The sequence below is a fragment of the Oratosquilla oratoria genome, chromosome 23, assembly GCF_046742065.1.
Source record: "Oratosquilla oratoria isolate Oo_2021 chromosome 23, ASM4674206v1, whole genome shotgun sequence".
NCBI classification, from domain to species: domain Eukaryota; kingdom Metazoa; phylum Arthropoda; class Malacostraca; order Stomatopoda; family Squillidae; genus Oratosquilla; species Oratosquilla oratoria.
Genome location: NC_134799.1, coordinates 21,328,086 through 21,349,594, shown reverse-complemented (window position 1 = coordinate 21,349,594; position 21,509 = coordinate 21,328,086). Strand labels below are relative to the sequence as shown.

At 47.2% G+C, this 21,509-nt stretch overlaps 1 protein-coding gene across 2 annotated transcripts in view; it reads right to left on the bottom strand.

Annotated features, from left to right (window-relative positions):
- mtgo (miles to go) overlaps positions 1-21,193 on the bottom strand; it is a 340,195-nt gene extending 319,002 nt beyond the window's left edge. The window contains exon 1 of one of the 2 annotated variants that reach the window (XM_076206850.1): positions 19,929-21,193. In XM_076206850.1, the coding sequence (XP_076062965.1) occupies positions 19,929-20,361 (433 nt within the window). In that variant the 5' untranslated portion in view covers positions 20,362-21,193. The remainder of the gene's footprint in view (positions 1-19,928) is intronic. The other variant, XM_076206853.1, reaches the window with a different exon arrangement.
- Positions 21,194-21,509: the final 316 nt, after the last annotated feature.

The window sequence follows — 21,509 nt, the reverse complement described above, 5'->3', positions numbered from 1 at the left end:
GTGTTTGGAGACGCCAAGAACTCTTAGGGTAGGGGTGAGGGGGGGGTGAGTGGAAATTGATCTGCTCCGAAGCAGAGCGCAAAAGCAGAACGAGCCTGTTCCCCTAGATTTTTTTTTCTAGGTTTGCGCCCGGGTGAGTGGCCATTCTCAATGGGGGGGAGGGGGAACTGGCACCCGACCCCCCTCCCTCCAAAAAAATTAAATATGTACTAACGATCTTGCACAACGGGTAACTAGAGGCACAAAAACTAACAAAATCCTCCCCCCTTTCACCCCCCACTGCTCCCCTCCCTGTACTAGTAACCCAACCCCCCCACCCACTCAGTCAGTCATCCCTCCCTCTCTCCCTCCCACTCCCTCCTTGGGTTTTCCACATTTGCAGATGCTACTGACCGCACGAAGCTTGGTCAATGTTTTAAGGACTTTAAATAAAACCTCAACGGACTTGAGCCACACACTAACCGACTGATAGAAGAATCTGAAGAATAATTCTCAAAAATGTTCAAAACATCTACGCTCCTTTTTTCTCGGCCCCTCCGTAAACATTTCCTTTACCAAGTTCAAACCCACTTCTTTGGTGCCATTGAGGACAGAGGCGCTGGTAAACTACTGCCCGAAGAAATAAAAACGTTCGTCCCCCCTTACAAACGTTCACCTCCCCTCCCTTTACAAAATGTTCATTTCCCCCACCCCCTCCCCTTACTAACGTTCACCTCTTCACCATTAGAAACGTTTACTCCTACAGAGGTCGATCATGACAACCAAGGAAACATTTTTCCGAGATTTGAAAGGAAACACAGGAGTCTTAGTCCGAGTTTATTCCTGTCTTGATCCACAGGTTAGGTTAGCTTTACCAAATTAGTCGAGAATAAACTCGGACGGACTCCTCCTGTGTTTCATTTTTGTTCGATGAACATCTGTTGTGTTCAGCCTCGCTCTGTGGTTGCCCTCTCAAAGAATTCAAGTCTGATAGACGCGTATCAAGCCTCCCCCTTCTAATCTTCTTTAACCCCCCTCCCGTCCCCCCTTATCAATCCCACCAACATGTAGAGATTGCTTTTCATAATTTCCCCCTACTTTCCAGCAACTCTATAACCCCTCAAAAAATTCTCCCCTAGTGCCAACAATATTTCCATTTCCCCCTCTTCCCTAACCATTCCCAATACTCGCCTTGATTTCCCCTCGCCGTCAACCAAAGACCTTCCCTCTCCCTCTATTTCCCCTACTCCCCCACAATGCAGACACCACAACATTCCCCTCACGCAGAGAACGGAAGGAATCTGACCATTCCGTTGGACAAGCATCTCCCCCCCCCCAAACCCCGACGCTGTTAGTCCCGGTTTGAAAACAAACCAATTAACGATGTTCTTGTGATGTACCTGCAACTACCCAACAAACCAATCCTTCTCCACACCTGCTTCCTCCACCGTCAGATGACCGTCCATTTTTCACTCCTTCCCTCCACCGGCCCCCACCTCCTCCTCCTCCTACTGAGGTAGTGCACTGGCATAGAATTTTATCAACATCGTTGAGGGCACTGTGGCGGAGGACAAGAATGGAGGAGACTGCACGAGACCATAAGGTCTATACTAGGCAGGTCCATGTCCCCTTGGCATCTGTCATCCCTATCCATAAAGTTCTCACCTTCTCTAAAAACAAGTGTTTCAGCGATCACTACATGGTTACCAAGTCAATTCTATTCGTTACCCACTTCGACTCTAGCCTTCCTGAGGGTGTCGTCATCGCTGCCAGTGTCCATGACGTCATTAAACGACACCAATAACGACGACGGCGACAGACGACGACGCTGGCAAGTGAGGTACGACAGCAGAGGATGACCAAAACAACTAAACCTTCTTTCCACCATAATCACTCTCGGCCCATTATGATGGTCCACCATCTTTTCCACTGGAGTTCCGCCGGGGCCGAGCCAGCCCCGGTTACATGTTCAGGACCCAATTAAATATGAATGATTGAGTTTTCTACCTGCTCGCACAGGTACAAATTGCTTTCGCGTTAATTAGGCTTTCCTAACACGATTACACGTCGACAAAGATTATCATATAACGTACTAACATCATTTATTACCGACAATTAGATTTCGCCAGCACACACACACATGCATATACATAAATGTCACAAACACACACACAACCTTCGACCTTATCATCACGGACCTCTTTCCCCTCTCGGTCGCAACACACACACATCACTGAGGACACCGGCACCTAGTACCCCCAAGCACATTATGTACTCAAATTTCACTAGTCTTAAAATTAATTGAAATTGTATATGTGTGTGTCTGTATAATTATTAACTCAATAAACCGATTACTATTATTGATTTAATAAAAACACAGTCATTAAAAAAACACTTAACGGGGTCATATTCAGCTTAATCCTTTTTTTTTCTAACGGGTAACATTTTTCCTATTATCCTTCTTGCCACCAATCTAGTCTATTCATCTGCGGTCTTAATATTTCGGTTCAACCTTCTCAAAAATAATAAACAAATAAAACAAAAAATATGCACACAAAATAATAATAATAATAATAATATAAAATAAAAGTTTATTAAATCACACCTCGCTCAAATTATCTCTCCCGGATGTTCCATCACCATGCATTACCGTGTGATGCTTTGAACGACCCGTGAGGCGGGACTGTGGGGGGCGTCCATTATAGAAATATATGTCTGAATGTTTGGTTACTTCATCCTTACAAGTACGTTTTTTAAATGGCCTCACTAATGTTTACGCAACCTTGATGTAGACAGATACGTACGTACATTACATATGCGAGAGGGAGAAAGGGGGGGGGAGTGATATATTAAACAAAGTCCTTTTTTATCGTCGTCGACAAGGTGCCGCATTGTTTGGCTTTCCTGCAGCAACCTACTTCATTCAACGACTGTCCCTGAAAACAACGGACTGTTTATCTTCCCAATATTCCCGTTAAAGACAGCATTGCTACTAATACTATAGAATAAGAAACAGATTAAGTCGCCTGGCGTTAGCCAGAAGGAAATATCCAAAGGTGACATTATAATGAATGGGTTTAGTTAAAGTCAAACAAACATTTATAAATACTTTAACGTTGCCTGCAATGGTTGAATCAAACTGCAAAATATCACGTAACAGTCGCTATACATAGGCCTAACACGTGTGTAAATACAAACAAAATGCCTTCACAGTATTAACCATAGATAGGGCTATACGAGCTCCGAGCTCATCCGGAAGTGTAACCTACTGATCACAAGCCCAGCACGCGATTCAAGACCGTGCGAATCACACACACACACACATTGTAACAGCACGTACATGTATTATCCCACTGGTCAATGACCGTGACCACGTGACGTCATAGAGGGAGGTGGGGGAAGGGGGGAGGAGGGAGGATCCCCCGAGGCGAGGACAACTGGGCTGTTGGCAGAAGTTCAACGACCCTGCCAACACGTGGACAACGAATTGTGTCGTCATTAGGCCTAACTGCAAATACGTTGAATTCTAACCGTCTGATCACAAACATTAAATTCCACGATTTCCGGAAAAAAAAAACAATCTGTGCGTAAGATCCAAGCCGGATTTATTTTGTATTTACCTATTTATTTGCTACTAATGTTTGACTAAGTCAAATCTCGTTTTATGCTATTCAACTAAACGTTGATTTCTGTTCGTGCACATAGTATGTAATGCTCATCTAATAATAATAAATAATAATAATAATAATAATAATAAAAACAATAATAGCTTAACAATAATGTCGACAATTCAACGTATTTATTCTAGAGGACAATACTATCGCGCCAATTATGACGTCATGTCGGCACACCTTCATCCAACGAGTTCAATGGAAGCATCGTGGCGGCAGAGACAATCTCCTTTCCGCTGAAGATCTCCCTGTCCTTTAGATGGAATTGAAAACAAGGGAATGACTGATAACCGGCCACAGTCCCATGGCGCCGACGAGCTGACTTATCAAACACGTGGAGCTGGCGGTGACCACAAAGAACTCGCATCGGATGGGAATAGTCCAAAGTGCCATTTCTATTTTCTTCTTCTTCGACCTAATAGACCACACTTCTTTTGAAGAGCGGTACAATGGAGGAGGAGGGGGAGGGGGGCAGGGAAGGACGGACGCACATCCAGAGAGAGGGAGAGGAGGGGAGGGAGAGGGGGAAGAAAAGGGGAGAGAGGAGATGAGAGATGGGGAGAGATAAAGAGAGAAGGGATGCTAAGAGCGAGGGATAGAGATGGAGTGAACTAGCATTCATGGAAACTGAGAAAGACGAGGCATTTCGAAATAGGCCAACGTTTTTCCTACAGGGGAACCATTTGTAAATATCTTAGGTAAACAAATGTCCCAGACAAAAAAAAAAAAATAACATTCAAATTCATGTTTGGCACATGGAGAAACAAGATGAGTCTCACGAGCGTAGCTCTCTCCCTGTATATGAACATCGGGTCAATATAATAAATATACATGTCAATATAATAATAATAAAAATATAATAATAATAAAGATATGACCCAAACAATGTAACTAAACATACACAATATAAACACAAATATAGCGTGCTTTTGGTGTGCGTGTGTGTGTGTGTGTTGCCACAACTAAAGCGACGAACGAGCAAGGCAGGACTAAAGAAGAACCACTTACGAGGCAGCTAAAGAGGAACCACTAAACAGGAGGCGCTAAAGAGGCACGACTGAAGAGTCTTGACCAAGGTGGCAATGTCGTGTGTTCAAATAAACACACGCAGACAGACAGACAGACAGACAGACACACACACACACAAAACTATTAACAAAAACTAATGATAACATTGTCCATTAATATGTACTCCAAACTAACCGCGATTCTGGAGTTCTTGTGGCGTTGTCATGACGTCATGTCGTTCATCAACAAAACATTTTAAAGAGTTGAATGCGTTCGAAAAAATACATGTAATCAAAATCAATAAAACGAATATATAAATAGATTAAACATAATAAACTAAACTGATAAAACTAATGACAAAATCCGTCACTGGGTGTGTGTGTGTGCCCATTCACTGTATGAAAATTTGTGACTACAAGCGAAAACATCCGGGACATCATACGGTCAACACGTCAACGGGAATAGCAAATCCAGTGTCCAAAACATACATGACGTTTACCTGGCACGTGATACGTGATATTGTTTACCACGTGACATGGTCCCATCCGTGATAAAAACCTCCCAGATTTTTTTTTATTCTGTCGTCTTGAAGAGAATCATAAGAAAATATAAAAAAAAGCCCAACATAGATCCTTCTTCCCTGATCTCGTCTTCAAAGAAAACGACCATAGCTCCCCCCCCCACACACACACAAACATACGTACACACACTTTAACGTGGTAAAGTGCGTACATGCATTACAGACCTTTCCGTTAAAAAAAAACGATTTGATTCAGTAGAGAGCAAGACCTTCTCCCTCACTCTCCTGTCGACAGTTTAAATGAATAAAATAGGTTGTAGTTGCCCGGTAACCGAAGATTCTTCGAGTCGTGTCAAGATGCTCAAAGGTCCCCGACACAAGTGTTCCTCAAGTATGGGCCACAGCCTTTTGTCCTGTGGGTCACCACTTCATAAACGCATGAATAACCACTATATTTGTACGTGCGTGTATTTATCTAATCGTATAGTACAACTGCGTGTGTGCATGTGTACGTGTGTGTGTGTGTGTGTGTGTGTGTGTGTGTGTGTGTGTGTGTGTGTGTGTGTTTACCAGACAATTGTGCGCGCGCGCGTGTGTGTATACGTATATATGTATGTGTGCGCACGCATCTCATGCCCGTTGCCACGTTCTATAGTATGTAAACACCCCCCAACAACAAAAGCTGCTTTTACCGACCCACCCAAGCGGCCAGTTTCTCACCTTTAAAAATCCCAACATCCTGACGTCAATGGCTGAGGTCGACAAGTCCTTCTCGTCCACAATAAATAAAATAGGTTAAGTTAGGCAAAGTTGGGTAAGGTTAGGTGAGGTAAGATTAGGTGAGGTAAGATTAAGTGAGGTTAGGTTAGGCTACGTTCGGTTAAGTTAGATTAGGTTAAGTTAATTGAGGTTAGGTTAGGCTACGTTCGGTTAAGTTAGATTAGGATAAGTTAGGTTAGTTTAGGAATCGTCACCCTAGGATATCCCACCTGAAGAACAGTCACCCCAGAATAGCCCATCTGAAGAATTATCACCCTGTCGAAGTCTGGGGCGACAATTCTTCAGGTGATCCATAAAATTTCCACCTCGATTCAGAACTGCTAAATAACTCCCTCAGTGGACAACCACGAGTCTTACCTGGACCGAATGGGCTCCCTCTGGACCCCCACCGCCCCGTGCGAGTGACCGACTGCATTCATTTTATTAAGTTACTATTTTGAGGGGGAGTGATACCCCTACGGACCACAGTCACCCAGTCTTATTTAGTGACTGAAGACACACTCTATTCATGGAAGACTACTTATCACTTTAAGTAGGGGTGTGCCGATTATTCGGCATCGGCATGAATCGGCACTTTTTTGGTGAATCGTCATCGGCGAAAATCTGCATTTTTAATCGGAATCGTCATCGCCGATGATTATACAAAAAAAAAAAAAATACCCGATGACGATTTACCAAAAAAATGCAGATTCTTGCCTATGCCGATTAATCGGTACACTCCTACTTTAAACTTATATTACACCACATTCCTTTACCACCTGGCCTCCTGGTCCCTATCAACACAGGAGACAGATTCCGAGGGAACAGGGTCACGATCGAGCGAGACCACCTTCAGGACGATGTCCGCGTCCTCAGCTGCTTGGAATCACCTGTCTTTAGCCAGAACTGGATATACAAATCGAGTCGCCGTGTTGATCGAGTCTAAGTGCAGGTCTAAGAAGCCCACCTGTGATCGTTCAGCTTCTCCCTTAGGTGACCGCCCTTCCCCCCCCCCCGTCATGCACCAAAGTTCCTGGTATGAAATATATATATATATATATATATATATTTCCTACCAACCACAGATGCCCCCACAATACCACCACAACTGCTACCGCCGTCACATCACTTCGCGTTGAATGCCTTCATGCAGGTTACACCACATGCTGGCGCCAAAGGCTCCCCCTCCCCCCTCCCCGGGGCAACGAGCGCTGTGCTCCGGCGCCAAACCCGGGGGGCTCTTGTCGCCAGAGCCGGTCTACGCAGACGTCGCCGCCGAACACGCGTCCTCTTGTGAGAAAACGCCAGCTGGCTTGGCTGCGACGGACTGGTGGCGAGAGCTGTTGTTGTTGTTGTTCTTTACGCAGAAGTCATGTTTGTGATTGTGTTCCCGACATTTATGCCGATATTCATGCTGTTGCTGCTTATGATGTTTGTGTTGGTTATGCTGCTGCTGCTTCTGCCGCTGTGGCAGCGGAAGTAGGAGTGACTACCCTACCAGCTGTGCCAGCGTGGCTGTAAGCGACGGCGGCAGCGGCACAAGACTTCAACTCGCAATAACACAACTGCTGACATCAGAGGTGAGGTAGACCAGTGCCGCGCGCGCGCGCACACACACACATATATATATATAAATATATATATATATATATATATATATATATATATATATATATATATATATATATATATTATATGTGTGTGTGCGCGCGCGCGCTAGCACCATATCACTATTGCTCGAGCTGATTTCGCCGATCTCAGACTTCACTCTGAACCACAGCCATTATTCCAACATAAAAAAGGCTCACATGCAGCACTTCGCACCATAGCCTACACACACACGTGCACACCTTACCAAGCCAGAATAATAGCCACCTTGGTGAGGTACAGAGGTTGTATCGTCCCTCATGGGATGGGCCGGTCCTGCAGTGGAGCACAGAACCACACACACACACACACTTGTGGGTGCTTTGCAAAGCCAAACCTCTCCCAAAACGAATCCGAGAACTCCCCTGGGTTAACCCGCTTTATTTGGGTTGTGGGTAACCAGATACGAGGCAAAAATAGGCGAATCATTCTAACAAAGCTAATCTAGAATTTGGACAAAATAGGATCCCTACTGACTCCACCTCACCTCACCTCCCCTATTATCCTAAACCTTCCCTCCATCCCCACCATCAGCTGAATTACATCGTCTGACGGTAGCTATGGGCGCTATCACACTGGGCTATTTTTTCTCAGACTGCTGGAGAAATAAGATATGCTGGAGGAAACTTTTCCTGCAACACATCAAATCACATTCTATGTACATTGTTGAGAAAACAAAATAGTTTGCCAAAGTGATTCTACGGCGGAAAATGTGCTGGAGGTGGGCGGTACCGCCGATGAACTGGAGGTTGGAGGAAAACCAGCCCAATGTGATACGGCCTTAAATCTAAAAGGAGGGGTGTTTTGGCGTGTGATCGACATGTGACGGCTGTAACAGCTGATGAGGGGCGACAGCACAATTCCAACACCCATTCCCAAGACCAGCAGGAACATCACATAGGAACACATTCCCTGATGGAGGTTGTATGTCTGGTGAAAAGTGCATGTGAAGTTTCTGGTACTTTAGTACCGCGAGTCAATTCACGAATAGCGAGGCACAATGTTAAAAATTATTAACAAAGTCAGGCACCAGGACACACACACAATGACTTGGGGGGGGGGGGGCGAGAGAATTCAAGCATACTTTAGACTTTATTCAAAAGATCAATAGCAGAACTGTCCCAGTATAACTGCAGAACCACATGTTGGTAAGAACCTCCGTAGAAGCTGCGTGGGGCTCTCATGTGCTGCCACGTCATCTCTGCTACGTAAGCCCCAGCACCCCCCCCCACCCCCCATTCGTCCCTCCGCCGCCCAGTCTCCCCCCCCCACTCCCCATACGTCTGTCTACCGTCCTCTACAGCCCCTCCTAATACCGGGAAGAAACATCAAGCACTCCCCCCACCATCCCCTGCCTTCCCCCTCACTCCCCGCCACGGCGTCTCAATTCATCCCACTTCCTACTCTCTCCCTCACTTCCCATCACTCCCTCTCTCGCACTCCCGAACTCCAACACGTGTATCTACCATCTTCCCCCTTCCTTATCTCTGTATGAAGCAATTTGCTCAACCTCTCTACAGCACTCTTGCTAGTGATTGTGGCAGTAGAGGCGGTGGTGGGAGTGTTATGCATAGTGGTAGTATGGTAACACTGCTACCAGCACTGGTGAATTCTGGGCGGTTTGTTTACATTGCGTACGAGAACACTAGGGCGCACACAAAATTTCACCCTCTTTCATACACTCTCTATTAGTTTCCCAGCTTTACAGCTACATTGGCATCGATTCCCTTGCGCGCACGCACACACACACACACACACACACACACACACACACACACACAGACCTACCCAGAGATCTGCTAATAATGAGCTCTGAGCTCACTGCCGTAGGGTGGTGTCTGGCTGTCTCGAAAGGAGGCTGCAGCAGATCCGAGGTGAATACACACACACACACACACACACACACACACACGAGCCTCAACAGTGGCGGAATGTGTATACAGTCCACCCCTTCAAGAACGAGAAACACCATACTGACACTTTAAAAAGACGCCATTTTTCTAAACGATTCTCTAAGGATAGAAGCGCTGGCTATATCTAACATCCAAACGAACAATCTAGAAAACTGCCCTGAACGAAGAGCTACAACAGCATCATTACAAAGATACAGACAAGAAAGAAAAAGAGTAAAACATGGTAAAATGGCGTAATGTTTTGGCGGATTTCTGTTGCTACCCACCATGGCGTATTTGTTTAATTTGCGGCGACGAAACTCTCGTCCTTAATTCAACAAACGCATTAGCGAAACGTATTTCTTAATATAATGAGGATCCCGTGGGAACCGCCAGCTGACTATCCAAATCCTGTTTGAAACGAACGCATGAAGAAACCTGGGGAAAACCACTCCTCGGACATGACGCCACTCCTATCTCTGACGTCAAGTCGTCTCGGAGGTGATGCCCTACCCACTCTGACGTCAAATAGTTTAGGACATGACGCCCCGCCCACTCTGACGTCAAGTCGTCTCGGAGGTGACGCCCCGCCCACTCTGACGTCAAGAAGTAGTCTCAGAGGTGATGCCCCGCCCACTCTGACGTCAAGTCGTCTCTTAACTCATGAATATATTATTACTACAAGCAGCCATTCAGTTTAAACTACCGCACCGATCAATGGAGCGGCTGCCTATCAAAGTTTTCACGAAGAATGGGCAGCCACGCACTAATTGTTAACAGGGAAATGAATTTAAGTACAGAATAAAAGAATACATTAATAAGGATAAAAATAATTCCTTTGAAGTTTTTCCTTCGTGATTCTTCTCCCTTCCTCCAACCCCGCCATGGGGGTGGAGGAGGGGGTGGGGGGAAGTCGAGTGGAAGTGTAAGGTGAGGGAGGATTGGCTGGGTTTAGGTATTTTGTGAAGAGGGATTGCATCTCGTTCGGTACCTCTATCCATGCACCCAACCACAGGAGTCTTGCTTAGGAAGAGTTTTACGGGAGAAATGACACGTGCAAGTTCGTGGCCAGACTCGAACTCCAGACAATATTGATAACTTTAGGGCGTACCAGGTGGAGGCGGAGGAGGAAGAGGAAGAGGAAAAAGGTGAGGAGGAAAAGAAGGTGAGAGTGAAGAAGGAAGAGGAGAATGAAGAAGAGGAAGAGGAGAATGAAGAAGAGAACGAAGAAGTTGAACATGACGATAAAACACCTAAATAAGAAGAAAGAACTTTCCTCTCGTAAGCCCTTCTTCCTCTTCCATACTCTCAGGTGCTTCCCTCCTTTGCGCTTTCCTTGCCCTTCCCTACCAAAAAAGCCATGAACTCCTCCATCTACACCTTACCCGCGCTTCCCTCAATCCAACTCCCCTTTCCTTTCGTTCTATCCTTGACCTTGTAATCTACCTTACCATTTCTCTCCCCTACAATACCCACTCCCCTCCTCCTCTTACTCACCTGGCACTATCCACTTCCATTACTGTGAAAGGTATACGTCGCCAACCAGTCCCTATGCAAAGGTAGGGCTATCACATACACACACACACACACACAGTGAGATAGAGAGAGAGAGAGAGAGAGAGAGAGAGAGAGAGAGAGAGAGAGAGAGAGAGAGAGAGGAGAGAGAGAGCCAACTCCAAGCGAATTCAATACCATGTACAACAGTTGCAGTGGAAAAAATTAAATACACGACAGGACTTCTATTCTTTCCTGTACAACGCCTGAAAACGGCACATCATCCACCAAGGCCCCCCGCGATGATAGGTCGCCTTTAAATAGTATACTTTCCCGTTTACTATATCACGTACGTGTTCCTTGATAGATTTACGTACATCTGTGCATGCTTCATTTAAACGTCATAACAGGCATGAACTTGAGCACAAGCTACAGCATGAGATACATACTGTTCATGCTTCCTTTAAAGCGTTATAATGGACACGAGTTACAGCATAAGCTATGGCATGAGAAAGCATAACCTACAGCATGAGCTCGAGCATAAGCTACAGCATGGGCTCCAGTATAAGCTACAGCACGAGTTAAATCATAAGCTAGAACATGAGCTACAGCATATGCTGTTATGAAAAAAAAACTTTTTGACATGTCACTTAAAACGAGTTAATACAATCAGGTGGTGGTTTAAGTTGTGGTTTAGGCGCAGGTGGATGTGGAGACTGTGGTGGTGGAGGTTGAGGCGATGGTTGTGGAAGTTTAGGTAGAGGTTGTGATAAAGGTTGCGGTGCGGGCTGCGGGCACTTTTCGCAAGTTTCATAAAAAAGCTTAAAACAATTCAGGTACCTAAAAAAATAATTACCAGGGCTTCGAAGTTAAGTTTACTTTGACCAAAAATTAAGACAACGATTGCCTGAAGAATGGAGGCATCACGAGGATCCCCGTCTATGTCTTCGCGATTCCAAGTATACAATCTGTGTACACTTCCGGCTACGATCTATGCATGCAAAACAGAGATATGACGAAAGCGATGGAAATCATGCTATGGAGAGCAAAGTGGAACGACGTGATCAACACAGTAACACTGAAAGACTAGAGAACAGCCACCCGCCCCGCTTAAGTTTTTATATAACATTCTGCGGACTCTAGTGACGCCCCTGCGGACCAGAGTCGCGATTGGGGGCTTATCTCCACACACACACACACACACAAACCCCTTCTCTTTTACCACCTTATTCCACAACTTCATCGCGATGTCGTCCCTCAAGGACAGAAGCGATGGTTATCGCAGACGAAATGCCACTAAGGGCAGCAACCCGAACTACATTATGAGATACTGTTGAGGTGATTAAGAAGCGGAAGTGGAACTGGGCGTACCAGGGTCCCTAAAAACAGTGATAACAATGGAAGCCATTCGAGGTACAGACTTGCGCCACGGAGACGCACTAAAGCGACGTTGACTAGTTTAGTAGCCGCTAGTGCTAGTTGCAAGATAACTTACCTAACGGCAAGGAAGTGCTGACCCTAGGATGATTTGGAAGCAAGTAGAGAGGCTAGTTTACTAGTCGCTGACGCTAACGACAACTTAACTAGTCCCGTGCCATCGAGGCTTTACACACAGGGCAGGACAGGAAGGAACCACATGGAGAAGTTTGCAGGAGTGACTCGACGTAGGTTAGCAGAGCTATGCTCGCCATGGAAGGCGCAAGAAACCTTTCTTGAGGAACCGAATGGAAGAGGGACTTCGAACTTCCAGGCAAGCGCATTCACGAACCTAAACTTTATCTATATCAGAAGACATCATCATATGCATACGTACATGCATGCATACGTGTGCACATGCACGCATACATACGCACATGCATGCATATATACGTCTGCGTATGCATACGTAGACGCATGTATACGTACAATGAAAGACAAAAATATCTTCCCAGGTCTGTCCGAAGATTGATTAAGCATGGCGAAACAGTATGGGAATTTGCCAGAGACGGCTGGCCGATTTTCATAACATTTCGACTTGTTTAATCTATCTCCGGACAAAGTTGTGAAGATAAATATGCCTTTCACTATACATACGTGATACATACATCAAATGTATATTCATCCATTTGGAATGCACAGAATACAAATTATATTCGAAATGTCCCCCCCACCCCATTTCTTTGCTTCCATCAGTCAAAATTCACATACGTTCGTTCACTCATGTCTGTTCCATTACTTCCATGGTGTCCCACAGATCAATAAATCTGCACGACAAACTTAATATTTTTCATTCTCCCCTCCCCCTCTCTTACCGTGTGTGTGTGTGTGTGTGTGTGTGTGTGCACGCATGTGTGTTTAATGAAAACATGCGTGTATTCATGTACGTGCGTCAGTGCAAGTGCATACACAGATGTTACTCCGTAATGAAGGTAAATTAGAGTGAACACCTTGGGCACCTTCAACACCTACCATAGAAACACGCACTCCTAATTACACATTTAACAAGATTTCGTGTACTCGACTTTCTAACGAGCTCACTAGTCCTAAAGGCGCCAATGGCACAAGGTCCTTATTATAACAAATTACCCAATTAATGCAGCCATACCATTTGGGGGCACTTTTCAGAAGAAAGCTTCACAATCAGTTTTCTTCAACGCGTTACCAGCTGTTTAATTCAGGGGGCTACCCGCCCCACCCCCCAACTCCCATCATCCCCACAGTATCTTAGTTACACCGTAACACAGTTACAAAAATTACGTTATAGACGTTATAACAACGCGTCTCAAGCATAACAACCCACACTAGCATATTACAAATGCTGAAAATTTAATTGGCTATTATTGCCCCATACTTCAGGTACGCCATGCATTAGACGGATAAATAAAAGGGAGACGACGACGACGACGACGAGGAAGAAGCCTGACGCGAGACACGTGCACAGAGAGGGCGACTTCCGCTCGAGGCGAGGTAGGGGGGGGGAGGGTGGTAGGAGGAATGGGGGAAGGTGGGAGGAGGAATGGGGGAAGGTGGGAGGAGGAATGGGGAGGGTGGGAGGAAGAAGGGGAGAGTGGGAGGAGGACGGGGGAGGGTGGGAGGAGGAAGGGGAGGGTAGGAGGAAGGGGGAGGGTGGGAGGAGGAAGGGAGAGGTAGTGGATAGGGTGGGGGGGGAACACCTTCGTGATGTTACCTCCCACACCATTCCTACCTCCCTCCCTCTCTCTGATGTATTTACTCAAGTGTATTTACCTAATTGTAGTATACGGGAAAGGAGCAAAGCTTGTTAGGTCCCGTCTCCTGCTCTCCAATATACCATACTGTCTGTCTGTGTGTGTGTGTGTGTGTGTGTGTGTGTGTGTGTGTGTGTGTGTGTGTGTGTGTGTGTGTGTGTGTGTGTGTGTGTGTGTGTGTGTGTGTGTGTGTGTGTGTGTGTGTGTGTGTGTGTGTGCGCGCGCGCGCCTCCCCCCCCCCCCGGACATCCCCGCCTCCAAGCCGCTCACACATTCCACCCCCGAGATAACCTAGAGCCCAAACACCTTTAACGTGAAGTGGCCCTCGACTTTTCGCCGTGTGCCGCCCACGACACGACGTCGTGCCATGGGTGTCTACGAACACTTTTACACATGGTTGTGGTCCTGACGTGCGAAAGCATCCAGACACCCATAATTAGAGAATACGTCGTCGTGTCGTGGACGAAGCACGGCGAAAAGTCGATCCGTGTAAAACGAGCTTTAGTTCCTGGGCCATTTAACCCTAACCTAGCCCATGTACATGGCAGGAGTTGTGGTGGGTCAGCGGTCGGTCGGCTCGCGTCTCGAAGTTTTGTGAATTCGGACTCCGACTGGGAGATGGCTACACTTATTGCAAAGAATTTATTTAACTTTGTAAGACCTCAACATATTCTCATAATGACAAGATGGTCTCTCCTACTTTGTGTACGCGGAAATACTGGGAGGGAGAGGGAGAGGGAGGGGGAGAGAGAGAGAGTATATCCTCACAATCACTCACTTGACTTCCTCAGACTATCCTAGAGACAAACCGCCACCACCTCCTCCCACCCAACCTCATTACCTAATCCCCCAAACCATACCCCCCACCCCCTCCCCCCGCTGCCGGACGTCAAAATCACGAGAACCACAAGCTGAGGATCTCCAACGTCAGCAGATCCTCTCGAACCGCCGCCCGAGGAACTCCGGCATCTACTGACGTAGGTGTCATCGTTCTCGGCTCCTGGCCCAGCCAAGCCCATACTGCCAATTCATCACACCACACGAAGCACTGGATGAGCTCAGAGGGCGCACACAACCCAAGCAAAGAACAGCACCACCAAGCCAGTAACCAGACAGTGCCCCTCAACCCCCCAACATCCCCCCCACCGTCTCCCCAATCCCGCCCCGCCAGGCAGCCAGCCACACCCTTCCCCCACCCTCCCGTTATCGAGACACCAGACTCTTCCCCCATTCTCCCCTTCCCCCCAAACGGAAACAGACAAACTGAAGTAGTAGGCCTGGTCCACCTGCCTCCCCCTTGCCCCCCATATCCTCTCAGACACACCCTTGGCCACCAACAGCCCTCCCTGTCTACAGAGCAGAGAACTCGCACTAGCAAGCTAAACAACAAAGGCTACCTTCACACTGAGCATACACGCGAGAGAGAGGGAGAGGGAGAGAGAGGGAGAGAGAGAAAGAGAGAGAGAGAGGAGGGGGGCATGTCATCCACGTAACGGATTTCGAGAGAAGTGGGTTGCAAGTGTATGGAAAACGAGGTAGTGTGTGTGTGTGTGTGTGTGTGTGTGTGTGTGTGTGTGTGTGTGTGTGTGTGTGTGTGTGTGTGTGTGTGTGTGTGTGTGCGCGCGTCTGTTGGAGGGGGGAGTGAGTTAAGAATGGTGTTACGTTCAGCATGGTTGTGCGGAGGGGGGAGAGGTTGAAGGTGTCTGGACTGACGGAGGGGGGAGGGGAGGAGAGGGGATGGGGGAGGGTTCAAAACCTGTAGTATATGCAGAATATATTGTATAAATTAGAACTGCAGGATTCCCTACGTGTCTTAGGTCAAGGAGCTCTGCGTTGGCGGAGTACGGGTGAAGGCAGACGGTCTATCCCACTATAGGATTTGAGGATCTATATACATTTCGTCGCGGGTAAAGAGCGATTCTATCCTTGGGGATAATATCGCGCCAAGGATTTGGAATCCTACAGATGACATTTAGGGAAGGAGCGAGACATTTCTGGGACACAACTTAAGGAGGAGGAGAATTAGAGAGAGGTTGTTTACTTGGAAGAGTGGAAGGGAAGAGCAAGAGGAAGACCGAGGATAAAGTTCATGAACAAAGTCAAACTACGTTGGAGGAGACCGGACGGTGGCACAGATGGTGAGAATGGCGGAAGATTGGGGAAGTTTGCGTGCCAAGATCGATGACGTCACATGACGGCCACTTTGGCAAGGTAAGGAAAGGTAAGGAAAGGTAAAAGATAAAGGTAAACTAATTGAGAGGAGATAAGAATCAAAACCTATCTGCGTTCTTCTTATAGTGGAGATTCGTCCCCAACCACAAACTATTGGCCGTCAAGTTCCTGAAACTTTTTGCAGTAACATGTAATTGGAGTTTGTGTAAGACGAGTATTCCCGATCAAGTTTCTCGTATAACCCATACTCTATGTCTTGCTGTTCCCAAGTCTCCTGTAGACCGCTTCAACAATGAATAAAATCGTCGTGTATCCACTAGCTACCACTAGTTTGTGGCCCAGAATGATGGCGACTGTGGACCCTCCCCCCCCCAGGGTTCATGAACCACAGGTTGCGAACCACGTGTGTACGGGAAAAAATGGCGGATTCAATTCTGACGTTACAAATTGCTACGGGGGCAGAGAGGATGAAATAACCGAGAAAAAAAAATGATGATGGATAACATTTCACAAGAGAAATGGTTAACACCAACACATGTCAACATCTTAAAAAAGAAAAGTAGTTCCCAACTACTACTCACGACCTACACAAGCTGACGTAAGACACGTGAAGTGGCTCGCACCGTAGCGACTATTCAAGGCCACAGTGACCTTGCGACTCCTTCAGATGCGAACCCTGACCTTGCCAAGCGTCGTGCACGCGATATGTCCAAGCAGTGCCAATACGGTGCCAAGTGAGTGCCACCTCTATGTACATTTACCGAGGTAGCCCCTCTGCACCAGGGTGATTAGATTTAGCACATTTTCCCTAAAAATAGTACTATATTAATAAACACCTAACGAACTAAAAACAAATTATTAGCATTATTTTTGCCAATCTAACATAATCTCAGCTGCTGTCTTGCATATTCCCTCTTCAAAACTCTGGTCACCCTGCTTTGGACTCTCATTTATCCAAGCACCCCCCCCCACACACACACACACACCTTCCACACACACAAAGCTCAGCTTCTCAATCCTAAGTAGAACTTCTGGAAACTGACCAAAGTATTTACAAACTGACTAGTAAAACCGACAAAAACTTTCAATGGATCTGCTGCCACCTAAAGATAAAAAATACATTTGCCCAAACAATCTGAGTGGAACTGGTAGGAGGAGAAAAAAAGAAAAGAAAAAGGAAACGAGGATGATGATGATAATGTTGAACCTTCACACTAAACAAACAATATGCACTGCGATCGAGCCGTACGCTCAACAAAAATACACGAAGAAACAAATTTGAAAATTACAGGACAGGACAAACTTCCCACGGAGGCAATCTTATGAGCCATCTCAAAGTTTCAAGATTCTCATATAATGCAATTCTCCCTGACCTGTTCACATCCTTGAAGCTTTCGTCATTTCCCTCTCTCTCTCTCTCACACACACACACACACACACACACACAAAATAGAATAAAGCTGGAGTCTCTTTTGTAATATATATTACGCTAAGTATAACAAATTTAACATGTATGACATCTTAATCTCAGAAAACTAACTGCATTGCGATAACCGTACCACTTCCCACTGTTTAACCTACTCAATGCGATGAAGCAATCAACAATTTTATTCTGGTTAACGCAAAACACGTTTACAAGTTTAGGAAAGACCTCATGTTGAAAGGATAATCGAAGTGCTGTGTGAGGGAGTATGGACGAGTCTCTTTTGGTTATGGGAAAGAGTCGGGGGGGATGCTTTGAATGGCACGGACTTACAAGGGGGCATCACAACCTTCGTCCATATATACACAACTGACGCCGACAAAATTAATTCTGGTTAACCCCACCAGCCGATTTCAGACTTCATATACTGTGAAGAAATCCTGGTGAGGACGAAATGTCAGTAATAAAACTACAATAGTTCTCTGTGTTTAACCTCACCACCCTACCACGTAGGTACCCACACCCTTTCTCGTCCCATCACGAAGTGCTACGCAGGCCTGTGACGTGGCACGGCAGGTGTGACGTTATTCAGGGCAGATGGTTCTCCTCAGGAAAGGTGGCACTGTGCAAGCCAGGTGGCACTTACAGACGTAAAACGACTTGGCACAGGACAAGGATGGAATGCATAGTAAGCAGGGCTCTCTCGCGTACTGTACGTGAAGAAACAAAACTCGTTTTAGTGCCATTCCCACCTTTCCTCCTCCTCCTCCTCCCCCTTTCGTTCTCTTCCGCAAGAAGGATGGGGGAGTGGGGGGGGAGAGAACGTGTGTATTGGTCACCCACAAGCCCACTGTATCAACCACAAACGATCCTATCTTGCGTAGACTGTGGATGAAGTTTCCTTACAGAAGGCGGAAAATACAGATGATAGCGAAACAAACAAACAAACACACACACACACACTTCAGAACCATGTCACCTACACCAAAGAACTAACATGCTCAATCTGAACATGTTCTAATCAACTCCCACCAGTTCTTGCCTCTCATGGTATCCAGGCACAACATGGGAGGGCATTGCCACTCCAGCTATTCCCAGACTAAACAAGTGGATAAAAAATTGCGTAGTGTACGAAATAATTAAAAAACACGAAAGGCAGCTATTGTGGGTTTGTTTATGGGCGCGTTTTATTTATTTACAAAATAAACACGATTTTCATACACTGGGTATACCACCAGTATTGTTTGTGTATATACCAAATGTTTATGTGACTTCTTGAGAGCTCCCGTTGCTAGTGGGAACGCTGTATGCCGAGACATCATCACGATATTTCGTTGGTTGACGATTCTTGTATCCCTAGGGCCTGTGGTGGCTCCCTACATGTGGAGTAGACACCCCTCCCCCCCCCCGAAGGAGGTTGCAAATTACTCACGAAAAAGGCAAACTCTTCCTCCTTTTACTTCATTGCTAGAGAGCGCCTCCCCCCGTCCCCCGCTGCCAACACGACACTCAACTGAGTTTCTATCCTCCCCAACCTTTTCCCCGCTCCCCACACCACCCGAATCCCCCCTCCAGTCACCTCGGGCTTGGTCAACGCTGCCAACATGGCATCTCTGACAACACGACATTCGCTCCCACAACCAACCAACCACCCATCTTCCGCCTTCTCTTAATCCTCCTCCTCCGAGAATATCACAAGAGCATCCTTCAGTGCAAATCTGGCACTTTCAGCTCTCCCCCAAAAATACGAACAAAAATTCCAACGCGATGCTAACATGTTAAGAGGACTTTGTACAATCCTTGGAAATTGAGACGAGAATATCGCCGCTAAAGACGATGATCTCGCCATCGCTACGTTAAAAAAACACGCCATCTTCGGCCTGTACCGCCGAAAGTATGGCAGGTTATTTCACAAATCCCGGCCAATATTTGGCGACACCCGGCCTAACCACAAGGTTTTAGGGGTGGGTGGGAAATGTCTACAACATCGGCGCCGTCGTTGTCTTAAAGTCATCCAACCATGTCACAGTTTCCTCCCCCTCCAGGCAGTGCCAACCCGGCACTCGCCTCACAGCATGGCACAACCTGCTCCAGCCAAGACAATGCAACCCATGCTCGACCCAAACACGCCGTGTCAGAAGTAGTCAGCGGTCTTACCTGGAACTCCATGGACAGCACAACATAAGGGGGGCTGACTGGCGGCCCCGGGGTAGTCGGGCGGGGGCGGCCCAGGGTAATAGGCTCCATGATCCCCTGGGTAATACTCCGGGGGCATGGGGCAGTAGGGCTGGTGGTGGTGGTGGTGGGGTGGGGGGAGAGGGGGCTGGGAGGGAGGGGGCGTGTACTGCTGGCCCTCCATTCCGCCCCCTCCCCCACTCGTGGTTCCATTAGTACCACCCCCACCGTTCCCACCTTGGTGATGCTGGTGATGATGGTGTTGATGCTGGGGTTGGTGGTGATGCTGTGGCTGCTGTTGGTGGTGGTGATGGTGATGGTGGTGGTGGGAGGTCATGTCAAGGCTGTGGACAGAGGCAGAGGCGGTGTCCACATAGTAAGTGGGTCCCGCTCCAGCCACCATGGCAGAGATCATGAAGCCTGCCAACCAATTGCCACCAACGCTCGGCGACGGCGCCCAACAGCACGAGTTCCTCGGCTGCCCCCCCCCAAGATCAGCAGGGCAGGAAGGTCTAGTCCACCAACGAGTCTTGGTCTCCCCGTCTCCTCTCTCTCTTTCTCTCTCTCTCGCTCTGTCTCTCTTTCTCTCTCTCTCTCAGGAAGATCTTACGTTGCCGATTTTCTTGGCGAGACAACGGCTGCTGCTACGCTGCTGCACTCCGGGATGCAGCTTCAAGACACTGTCTCGCTGCTGTTGACCTGCTACACCCGTCAACTGCTGTTGCTCCTGTTGTTGTTGTTGCACACACGCACACATACACACGCACACGTCCACACACACACTCACACACACACACACGATGGTAAGCGTGATCTGCTCAAGAGTAAGGCACTATCGGTGCTACGGTGAGCCGATTTTTTTTCCAACACACAACACGCACTTGACGGCCAATGTGGACTGCTTGCTGGCTTGTGGATTGGCCGTAGGTGGGGTGGGATGAGGGTAAGGGAGGGTAGGACGCAGACTTTGGACAAAATAATAAACGTAGTGGACGACAACTCCAAACGGCCTCTTTCTGCTTGTCTGCCTAAACACGCCCACTTAGGAACGGCTATGCACTAGACGGATCATCTATCATCATAGACACACTTATGGACTCTTACACACACCATAATGGCTCTACTCTCCACCCATTTAACTGGCCTGGCTTCACTTTGGATAGGCAGGAGTTGGGCTTATAACCCAGCGGTTTGGCAGCGCGGAGAGAGACACCCTCGCACGGACCGCACAGCAGACCAACTGCCTCCCCGTGGCGCACGTACAGGCGAACAAACTGCAGTTGCCACATGTGTATAAGAGTGTCAGTTCTCCCCACATTTTATTTCCGAGAAAGATGGCCGTCTGCTGCTCCACTGCTGCCGCAGATATTTGCTTCTCACCTTTGGCCACGACGGAAAAATAGAGAAAACTTGCACAGACAAGTAGAAACAGAATTACAGCCACAAACATGACACGGTCCAACAGTAACGCTAAGGACACGTGCACGCATGCACTGCCATCTTGTGGCGCCGCCCGTTACTCTTCACATACCACCCGGTCTAGAAAGTTGTATAGATACTTTC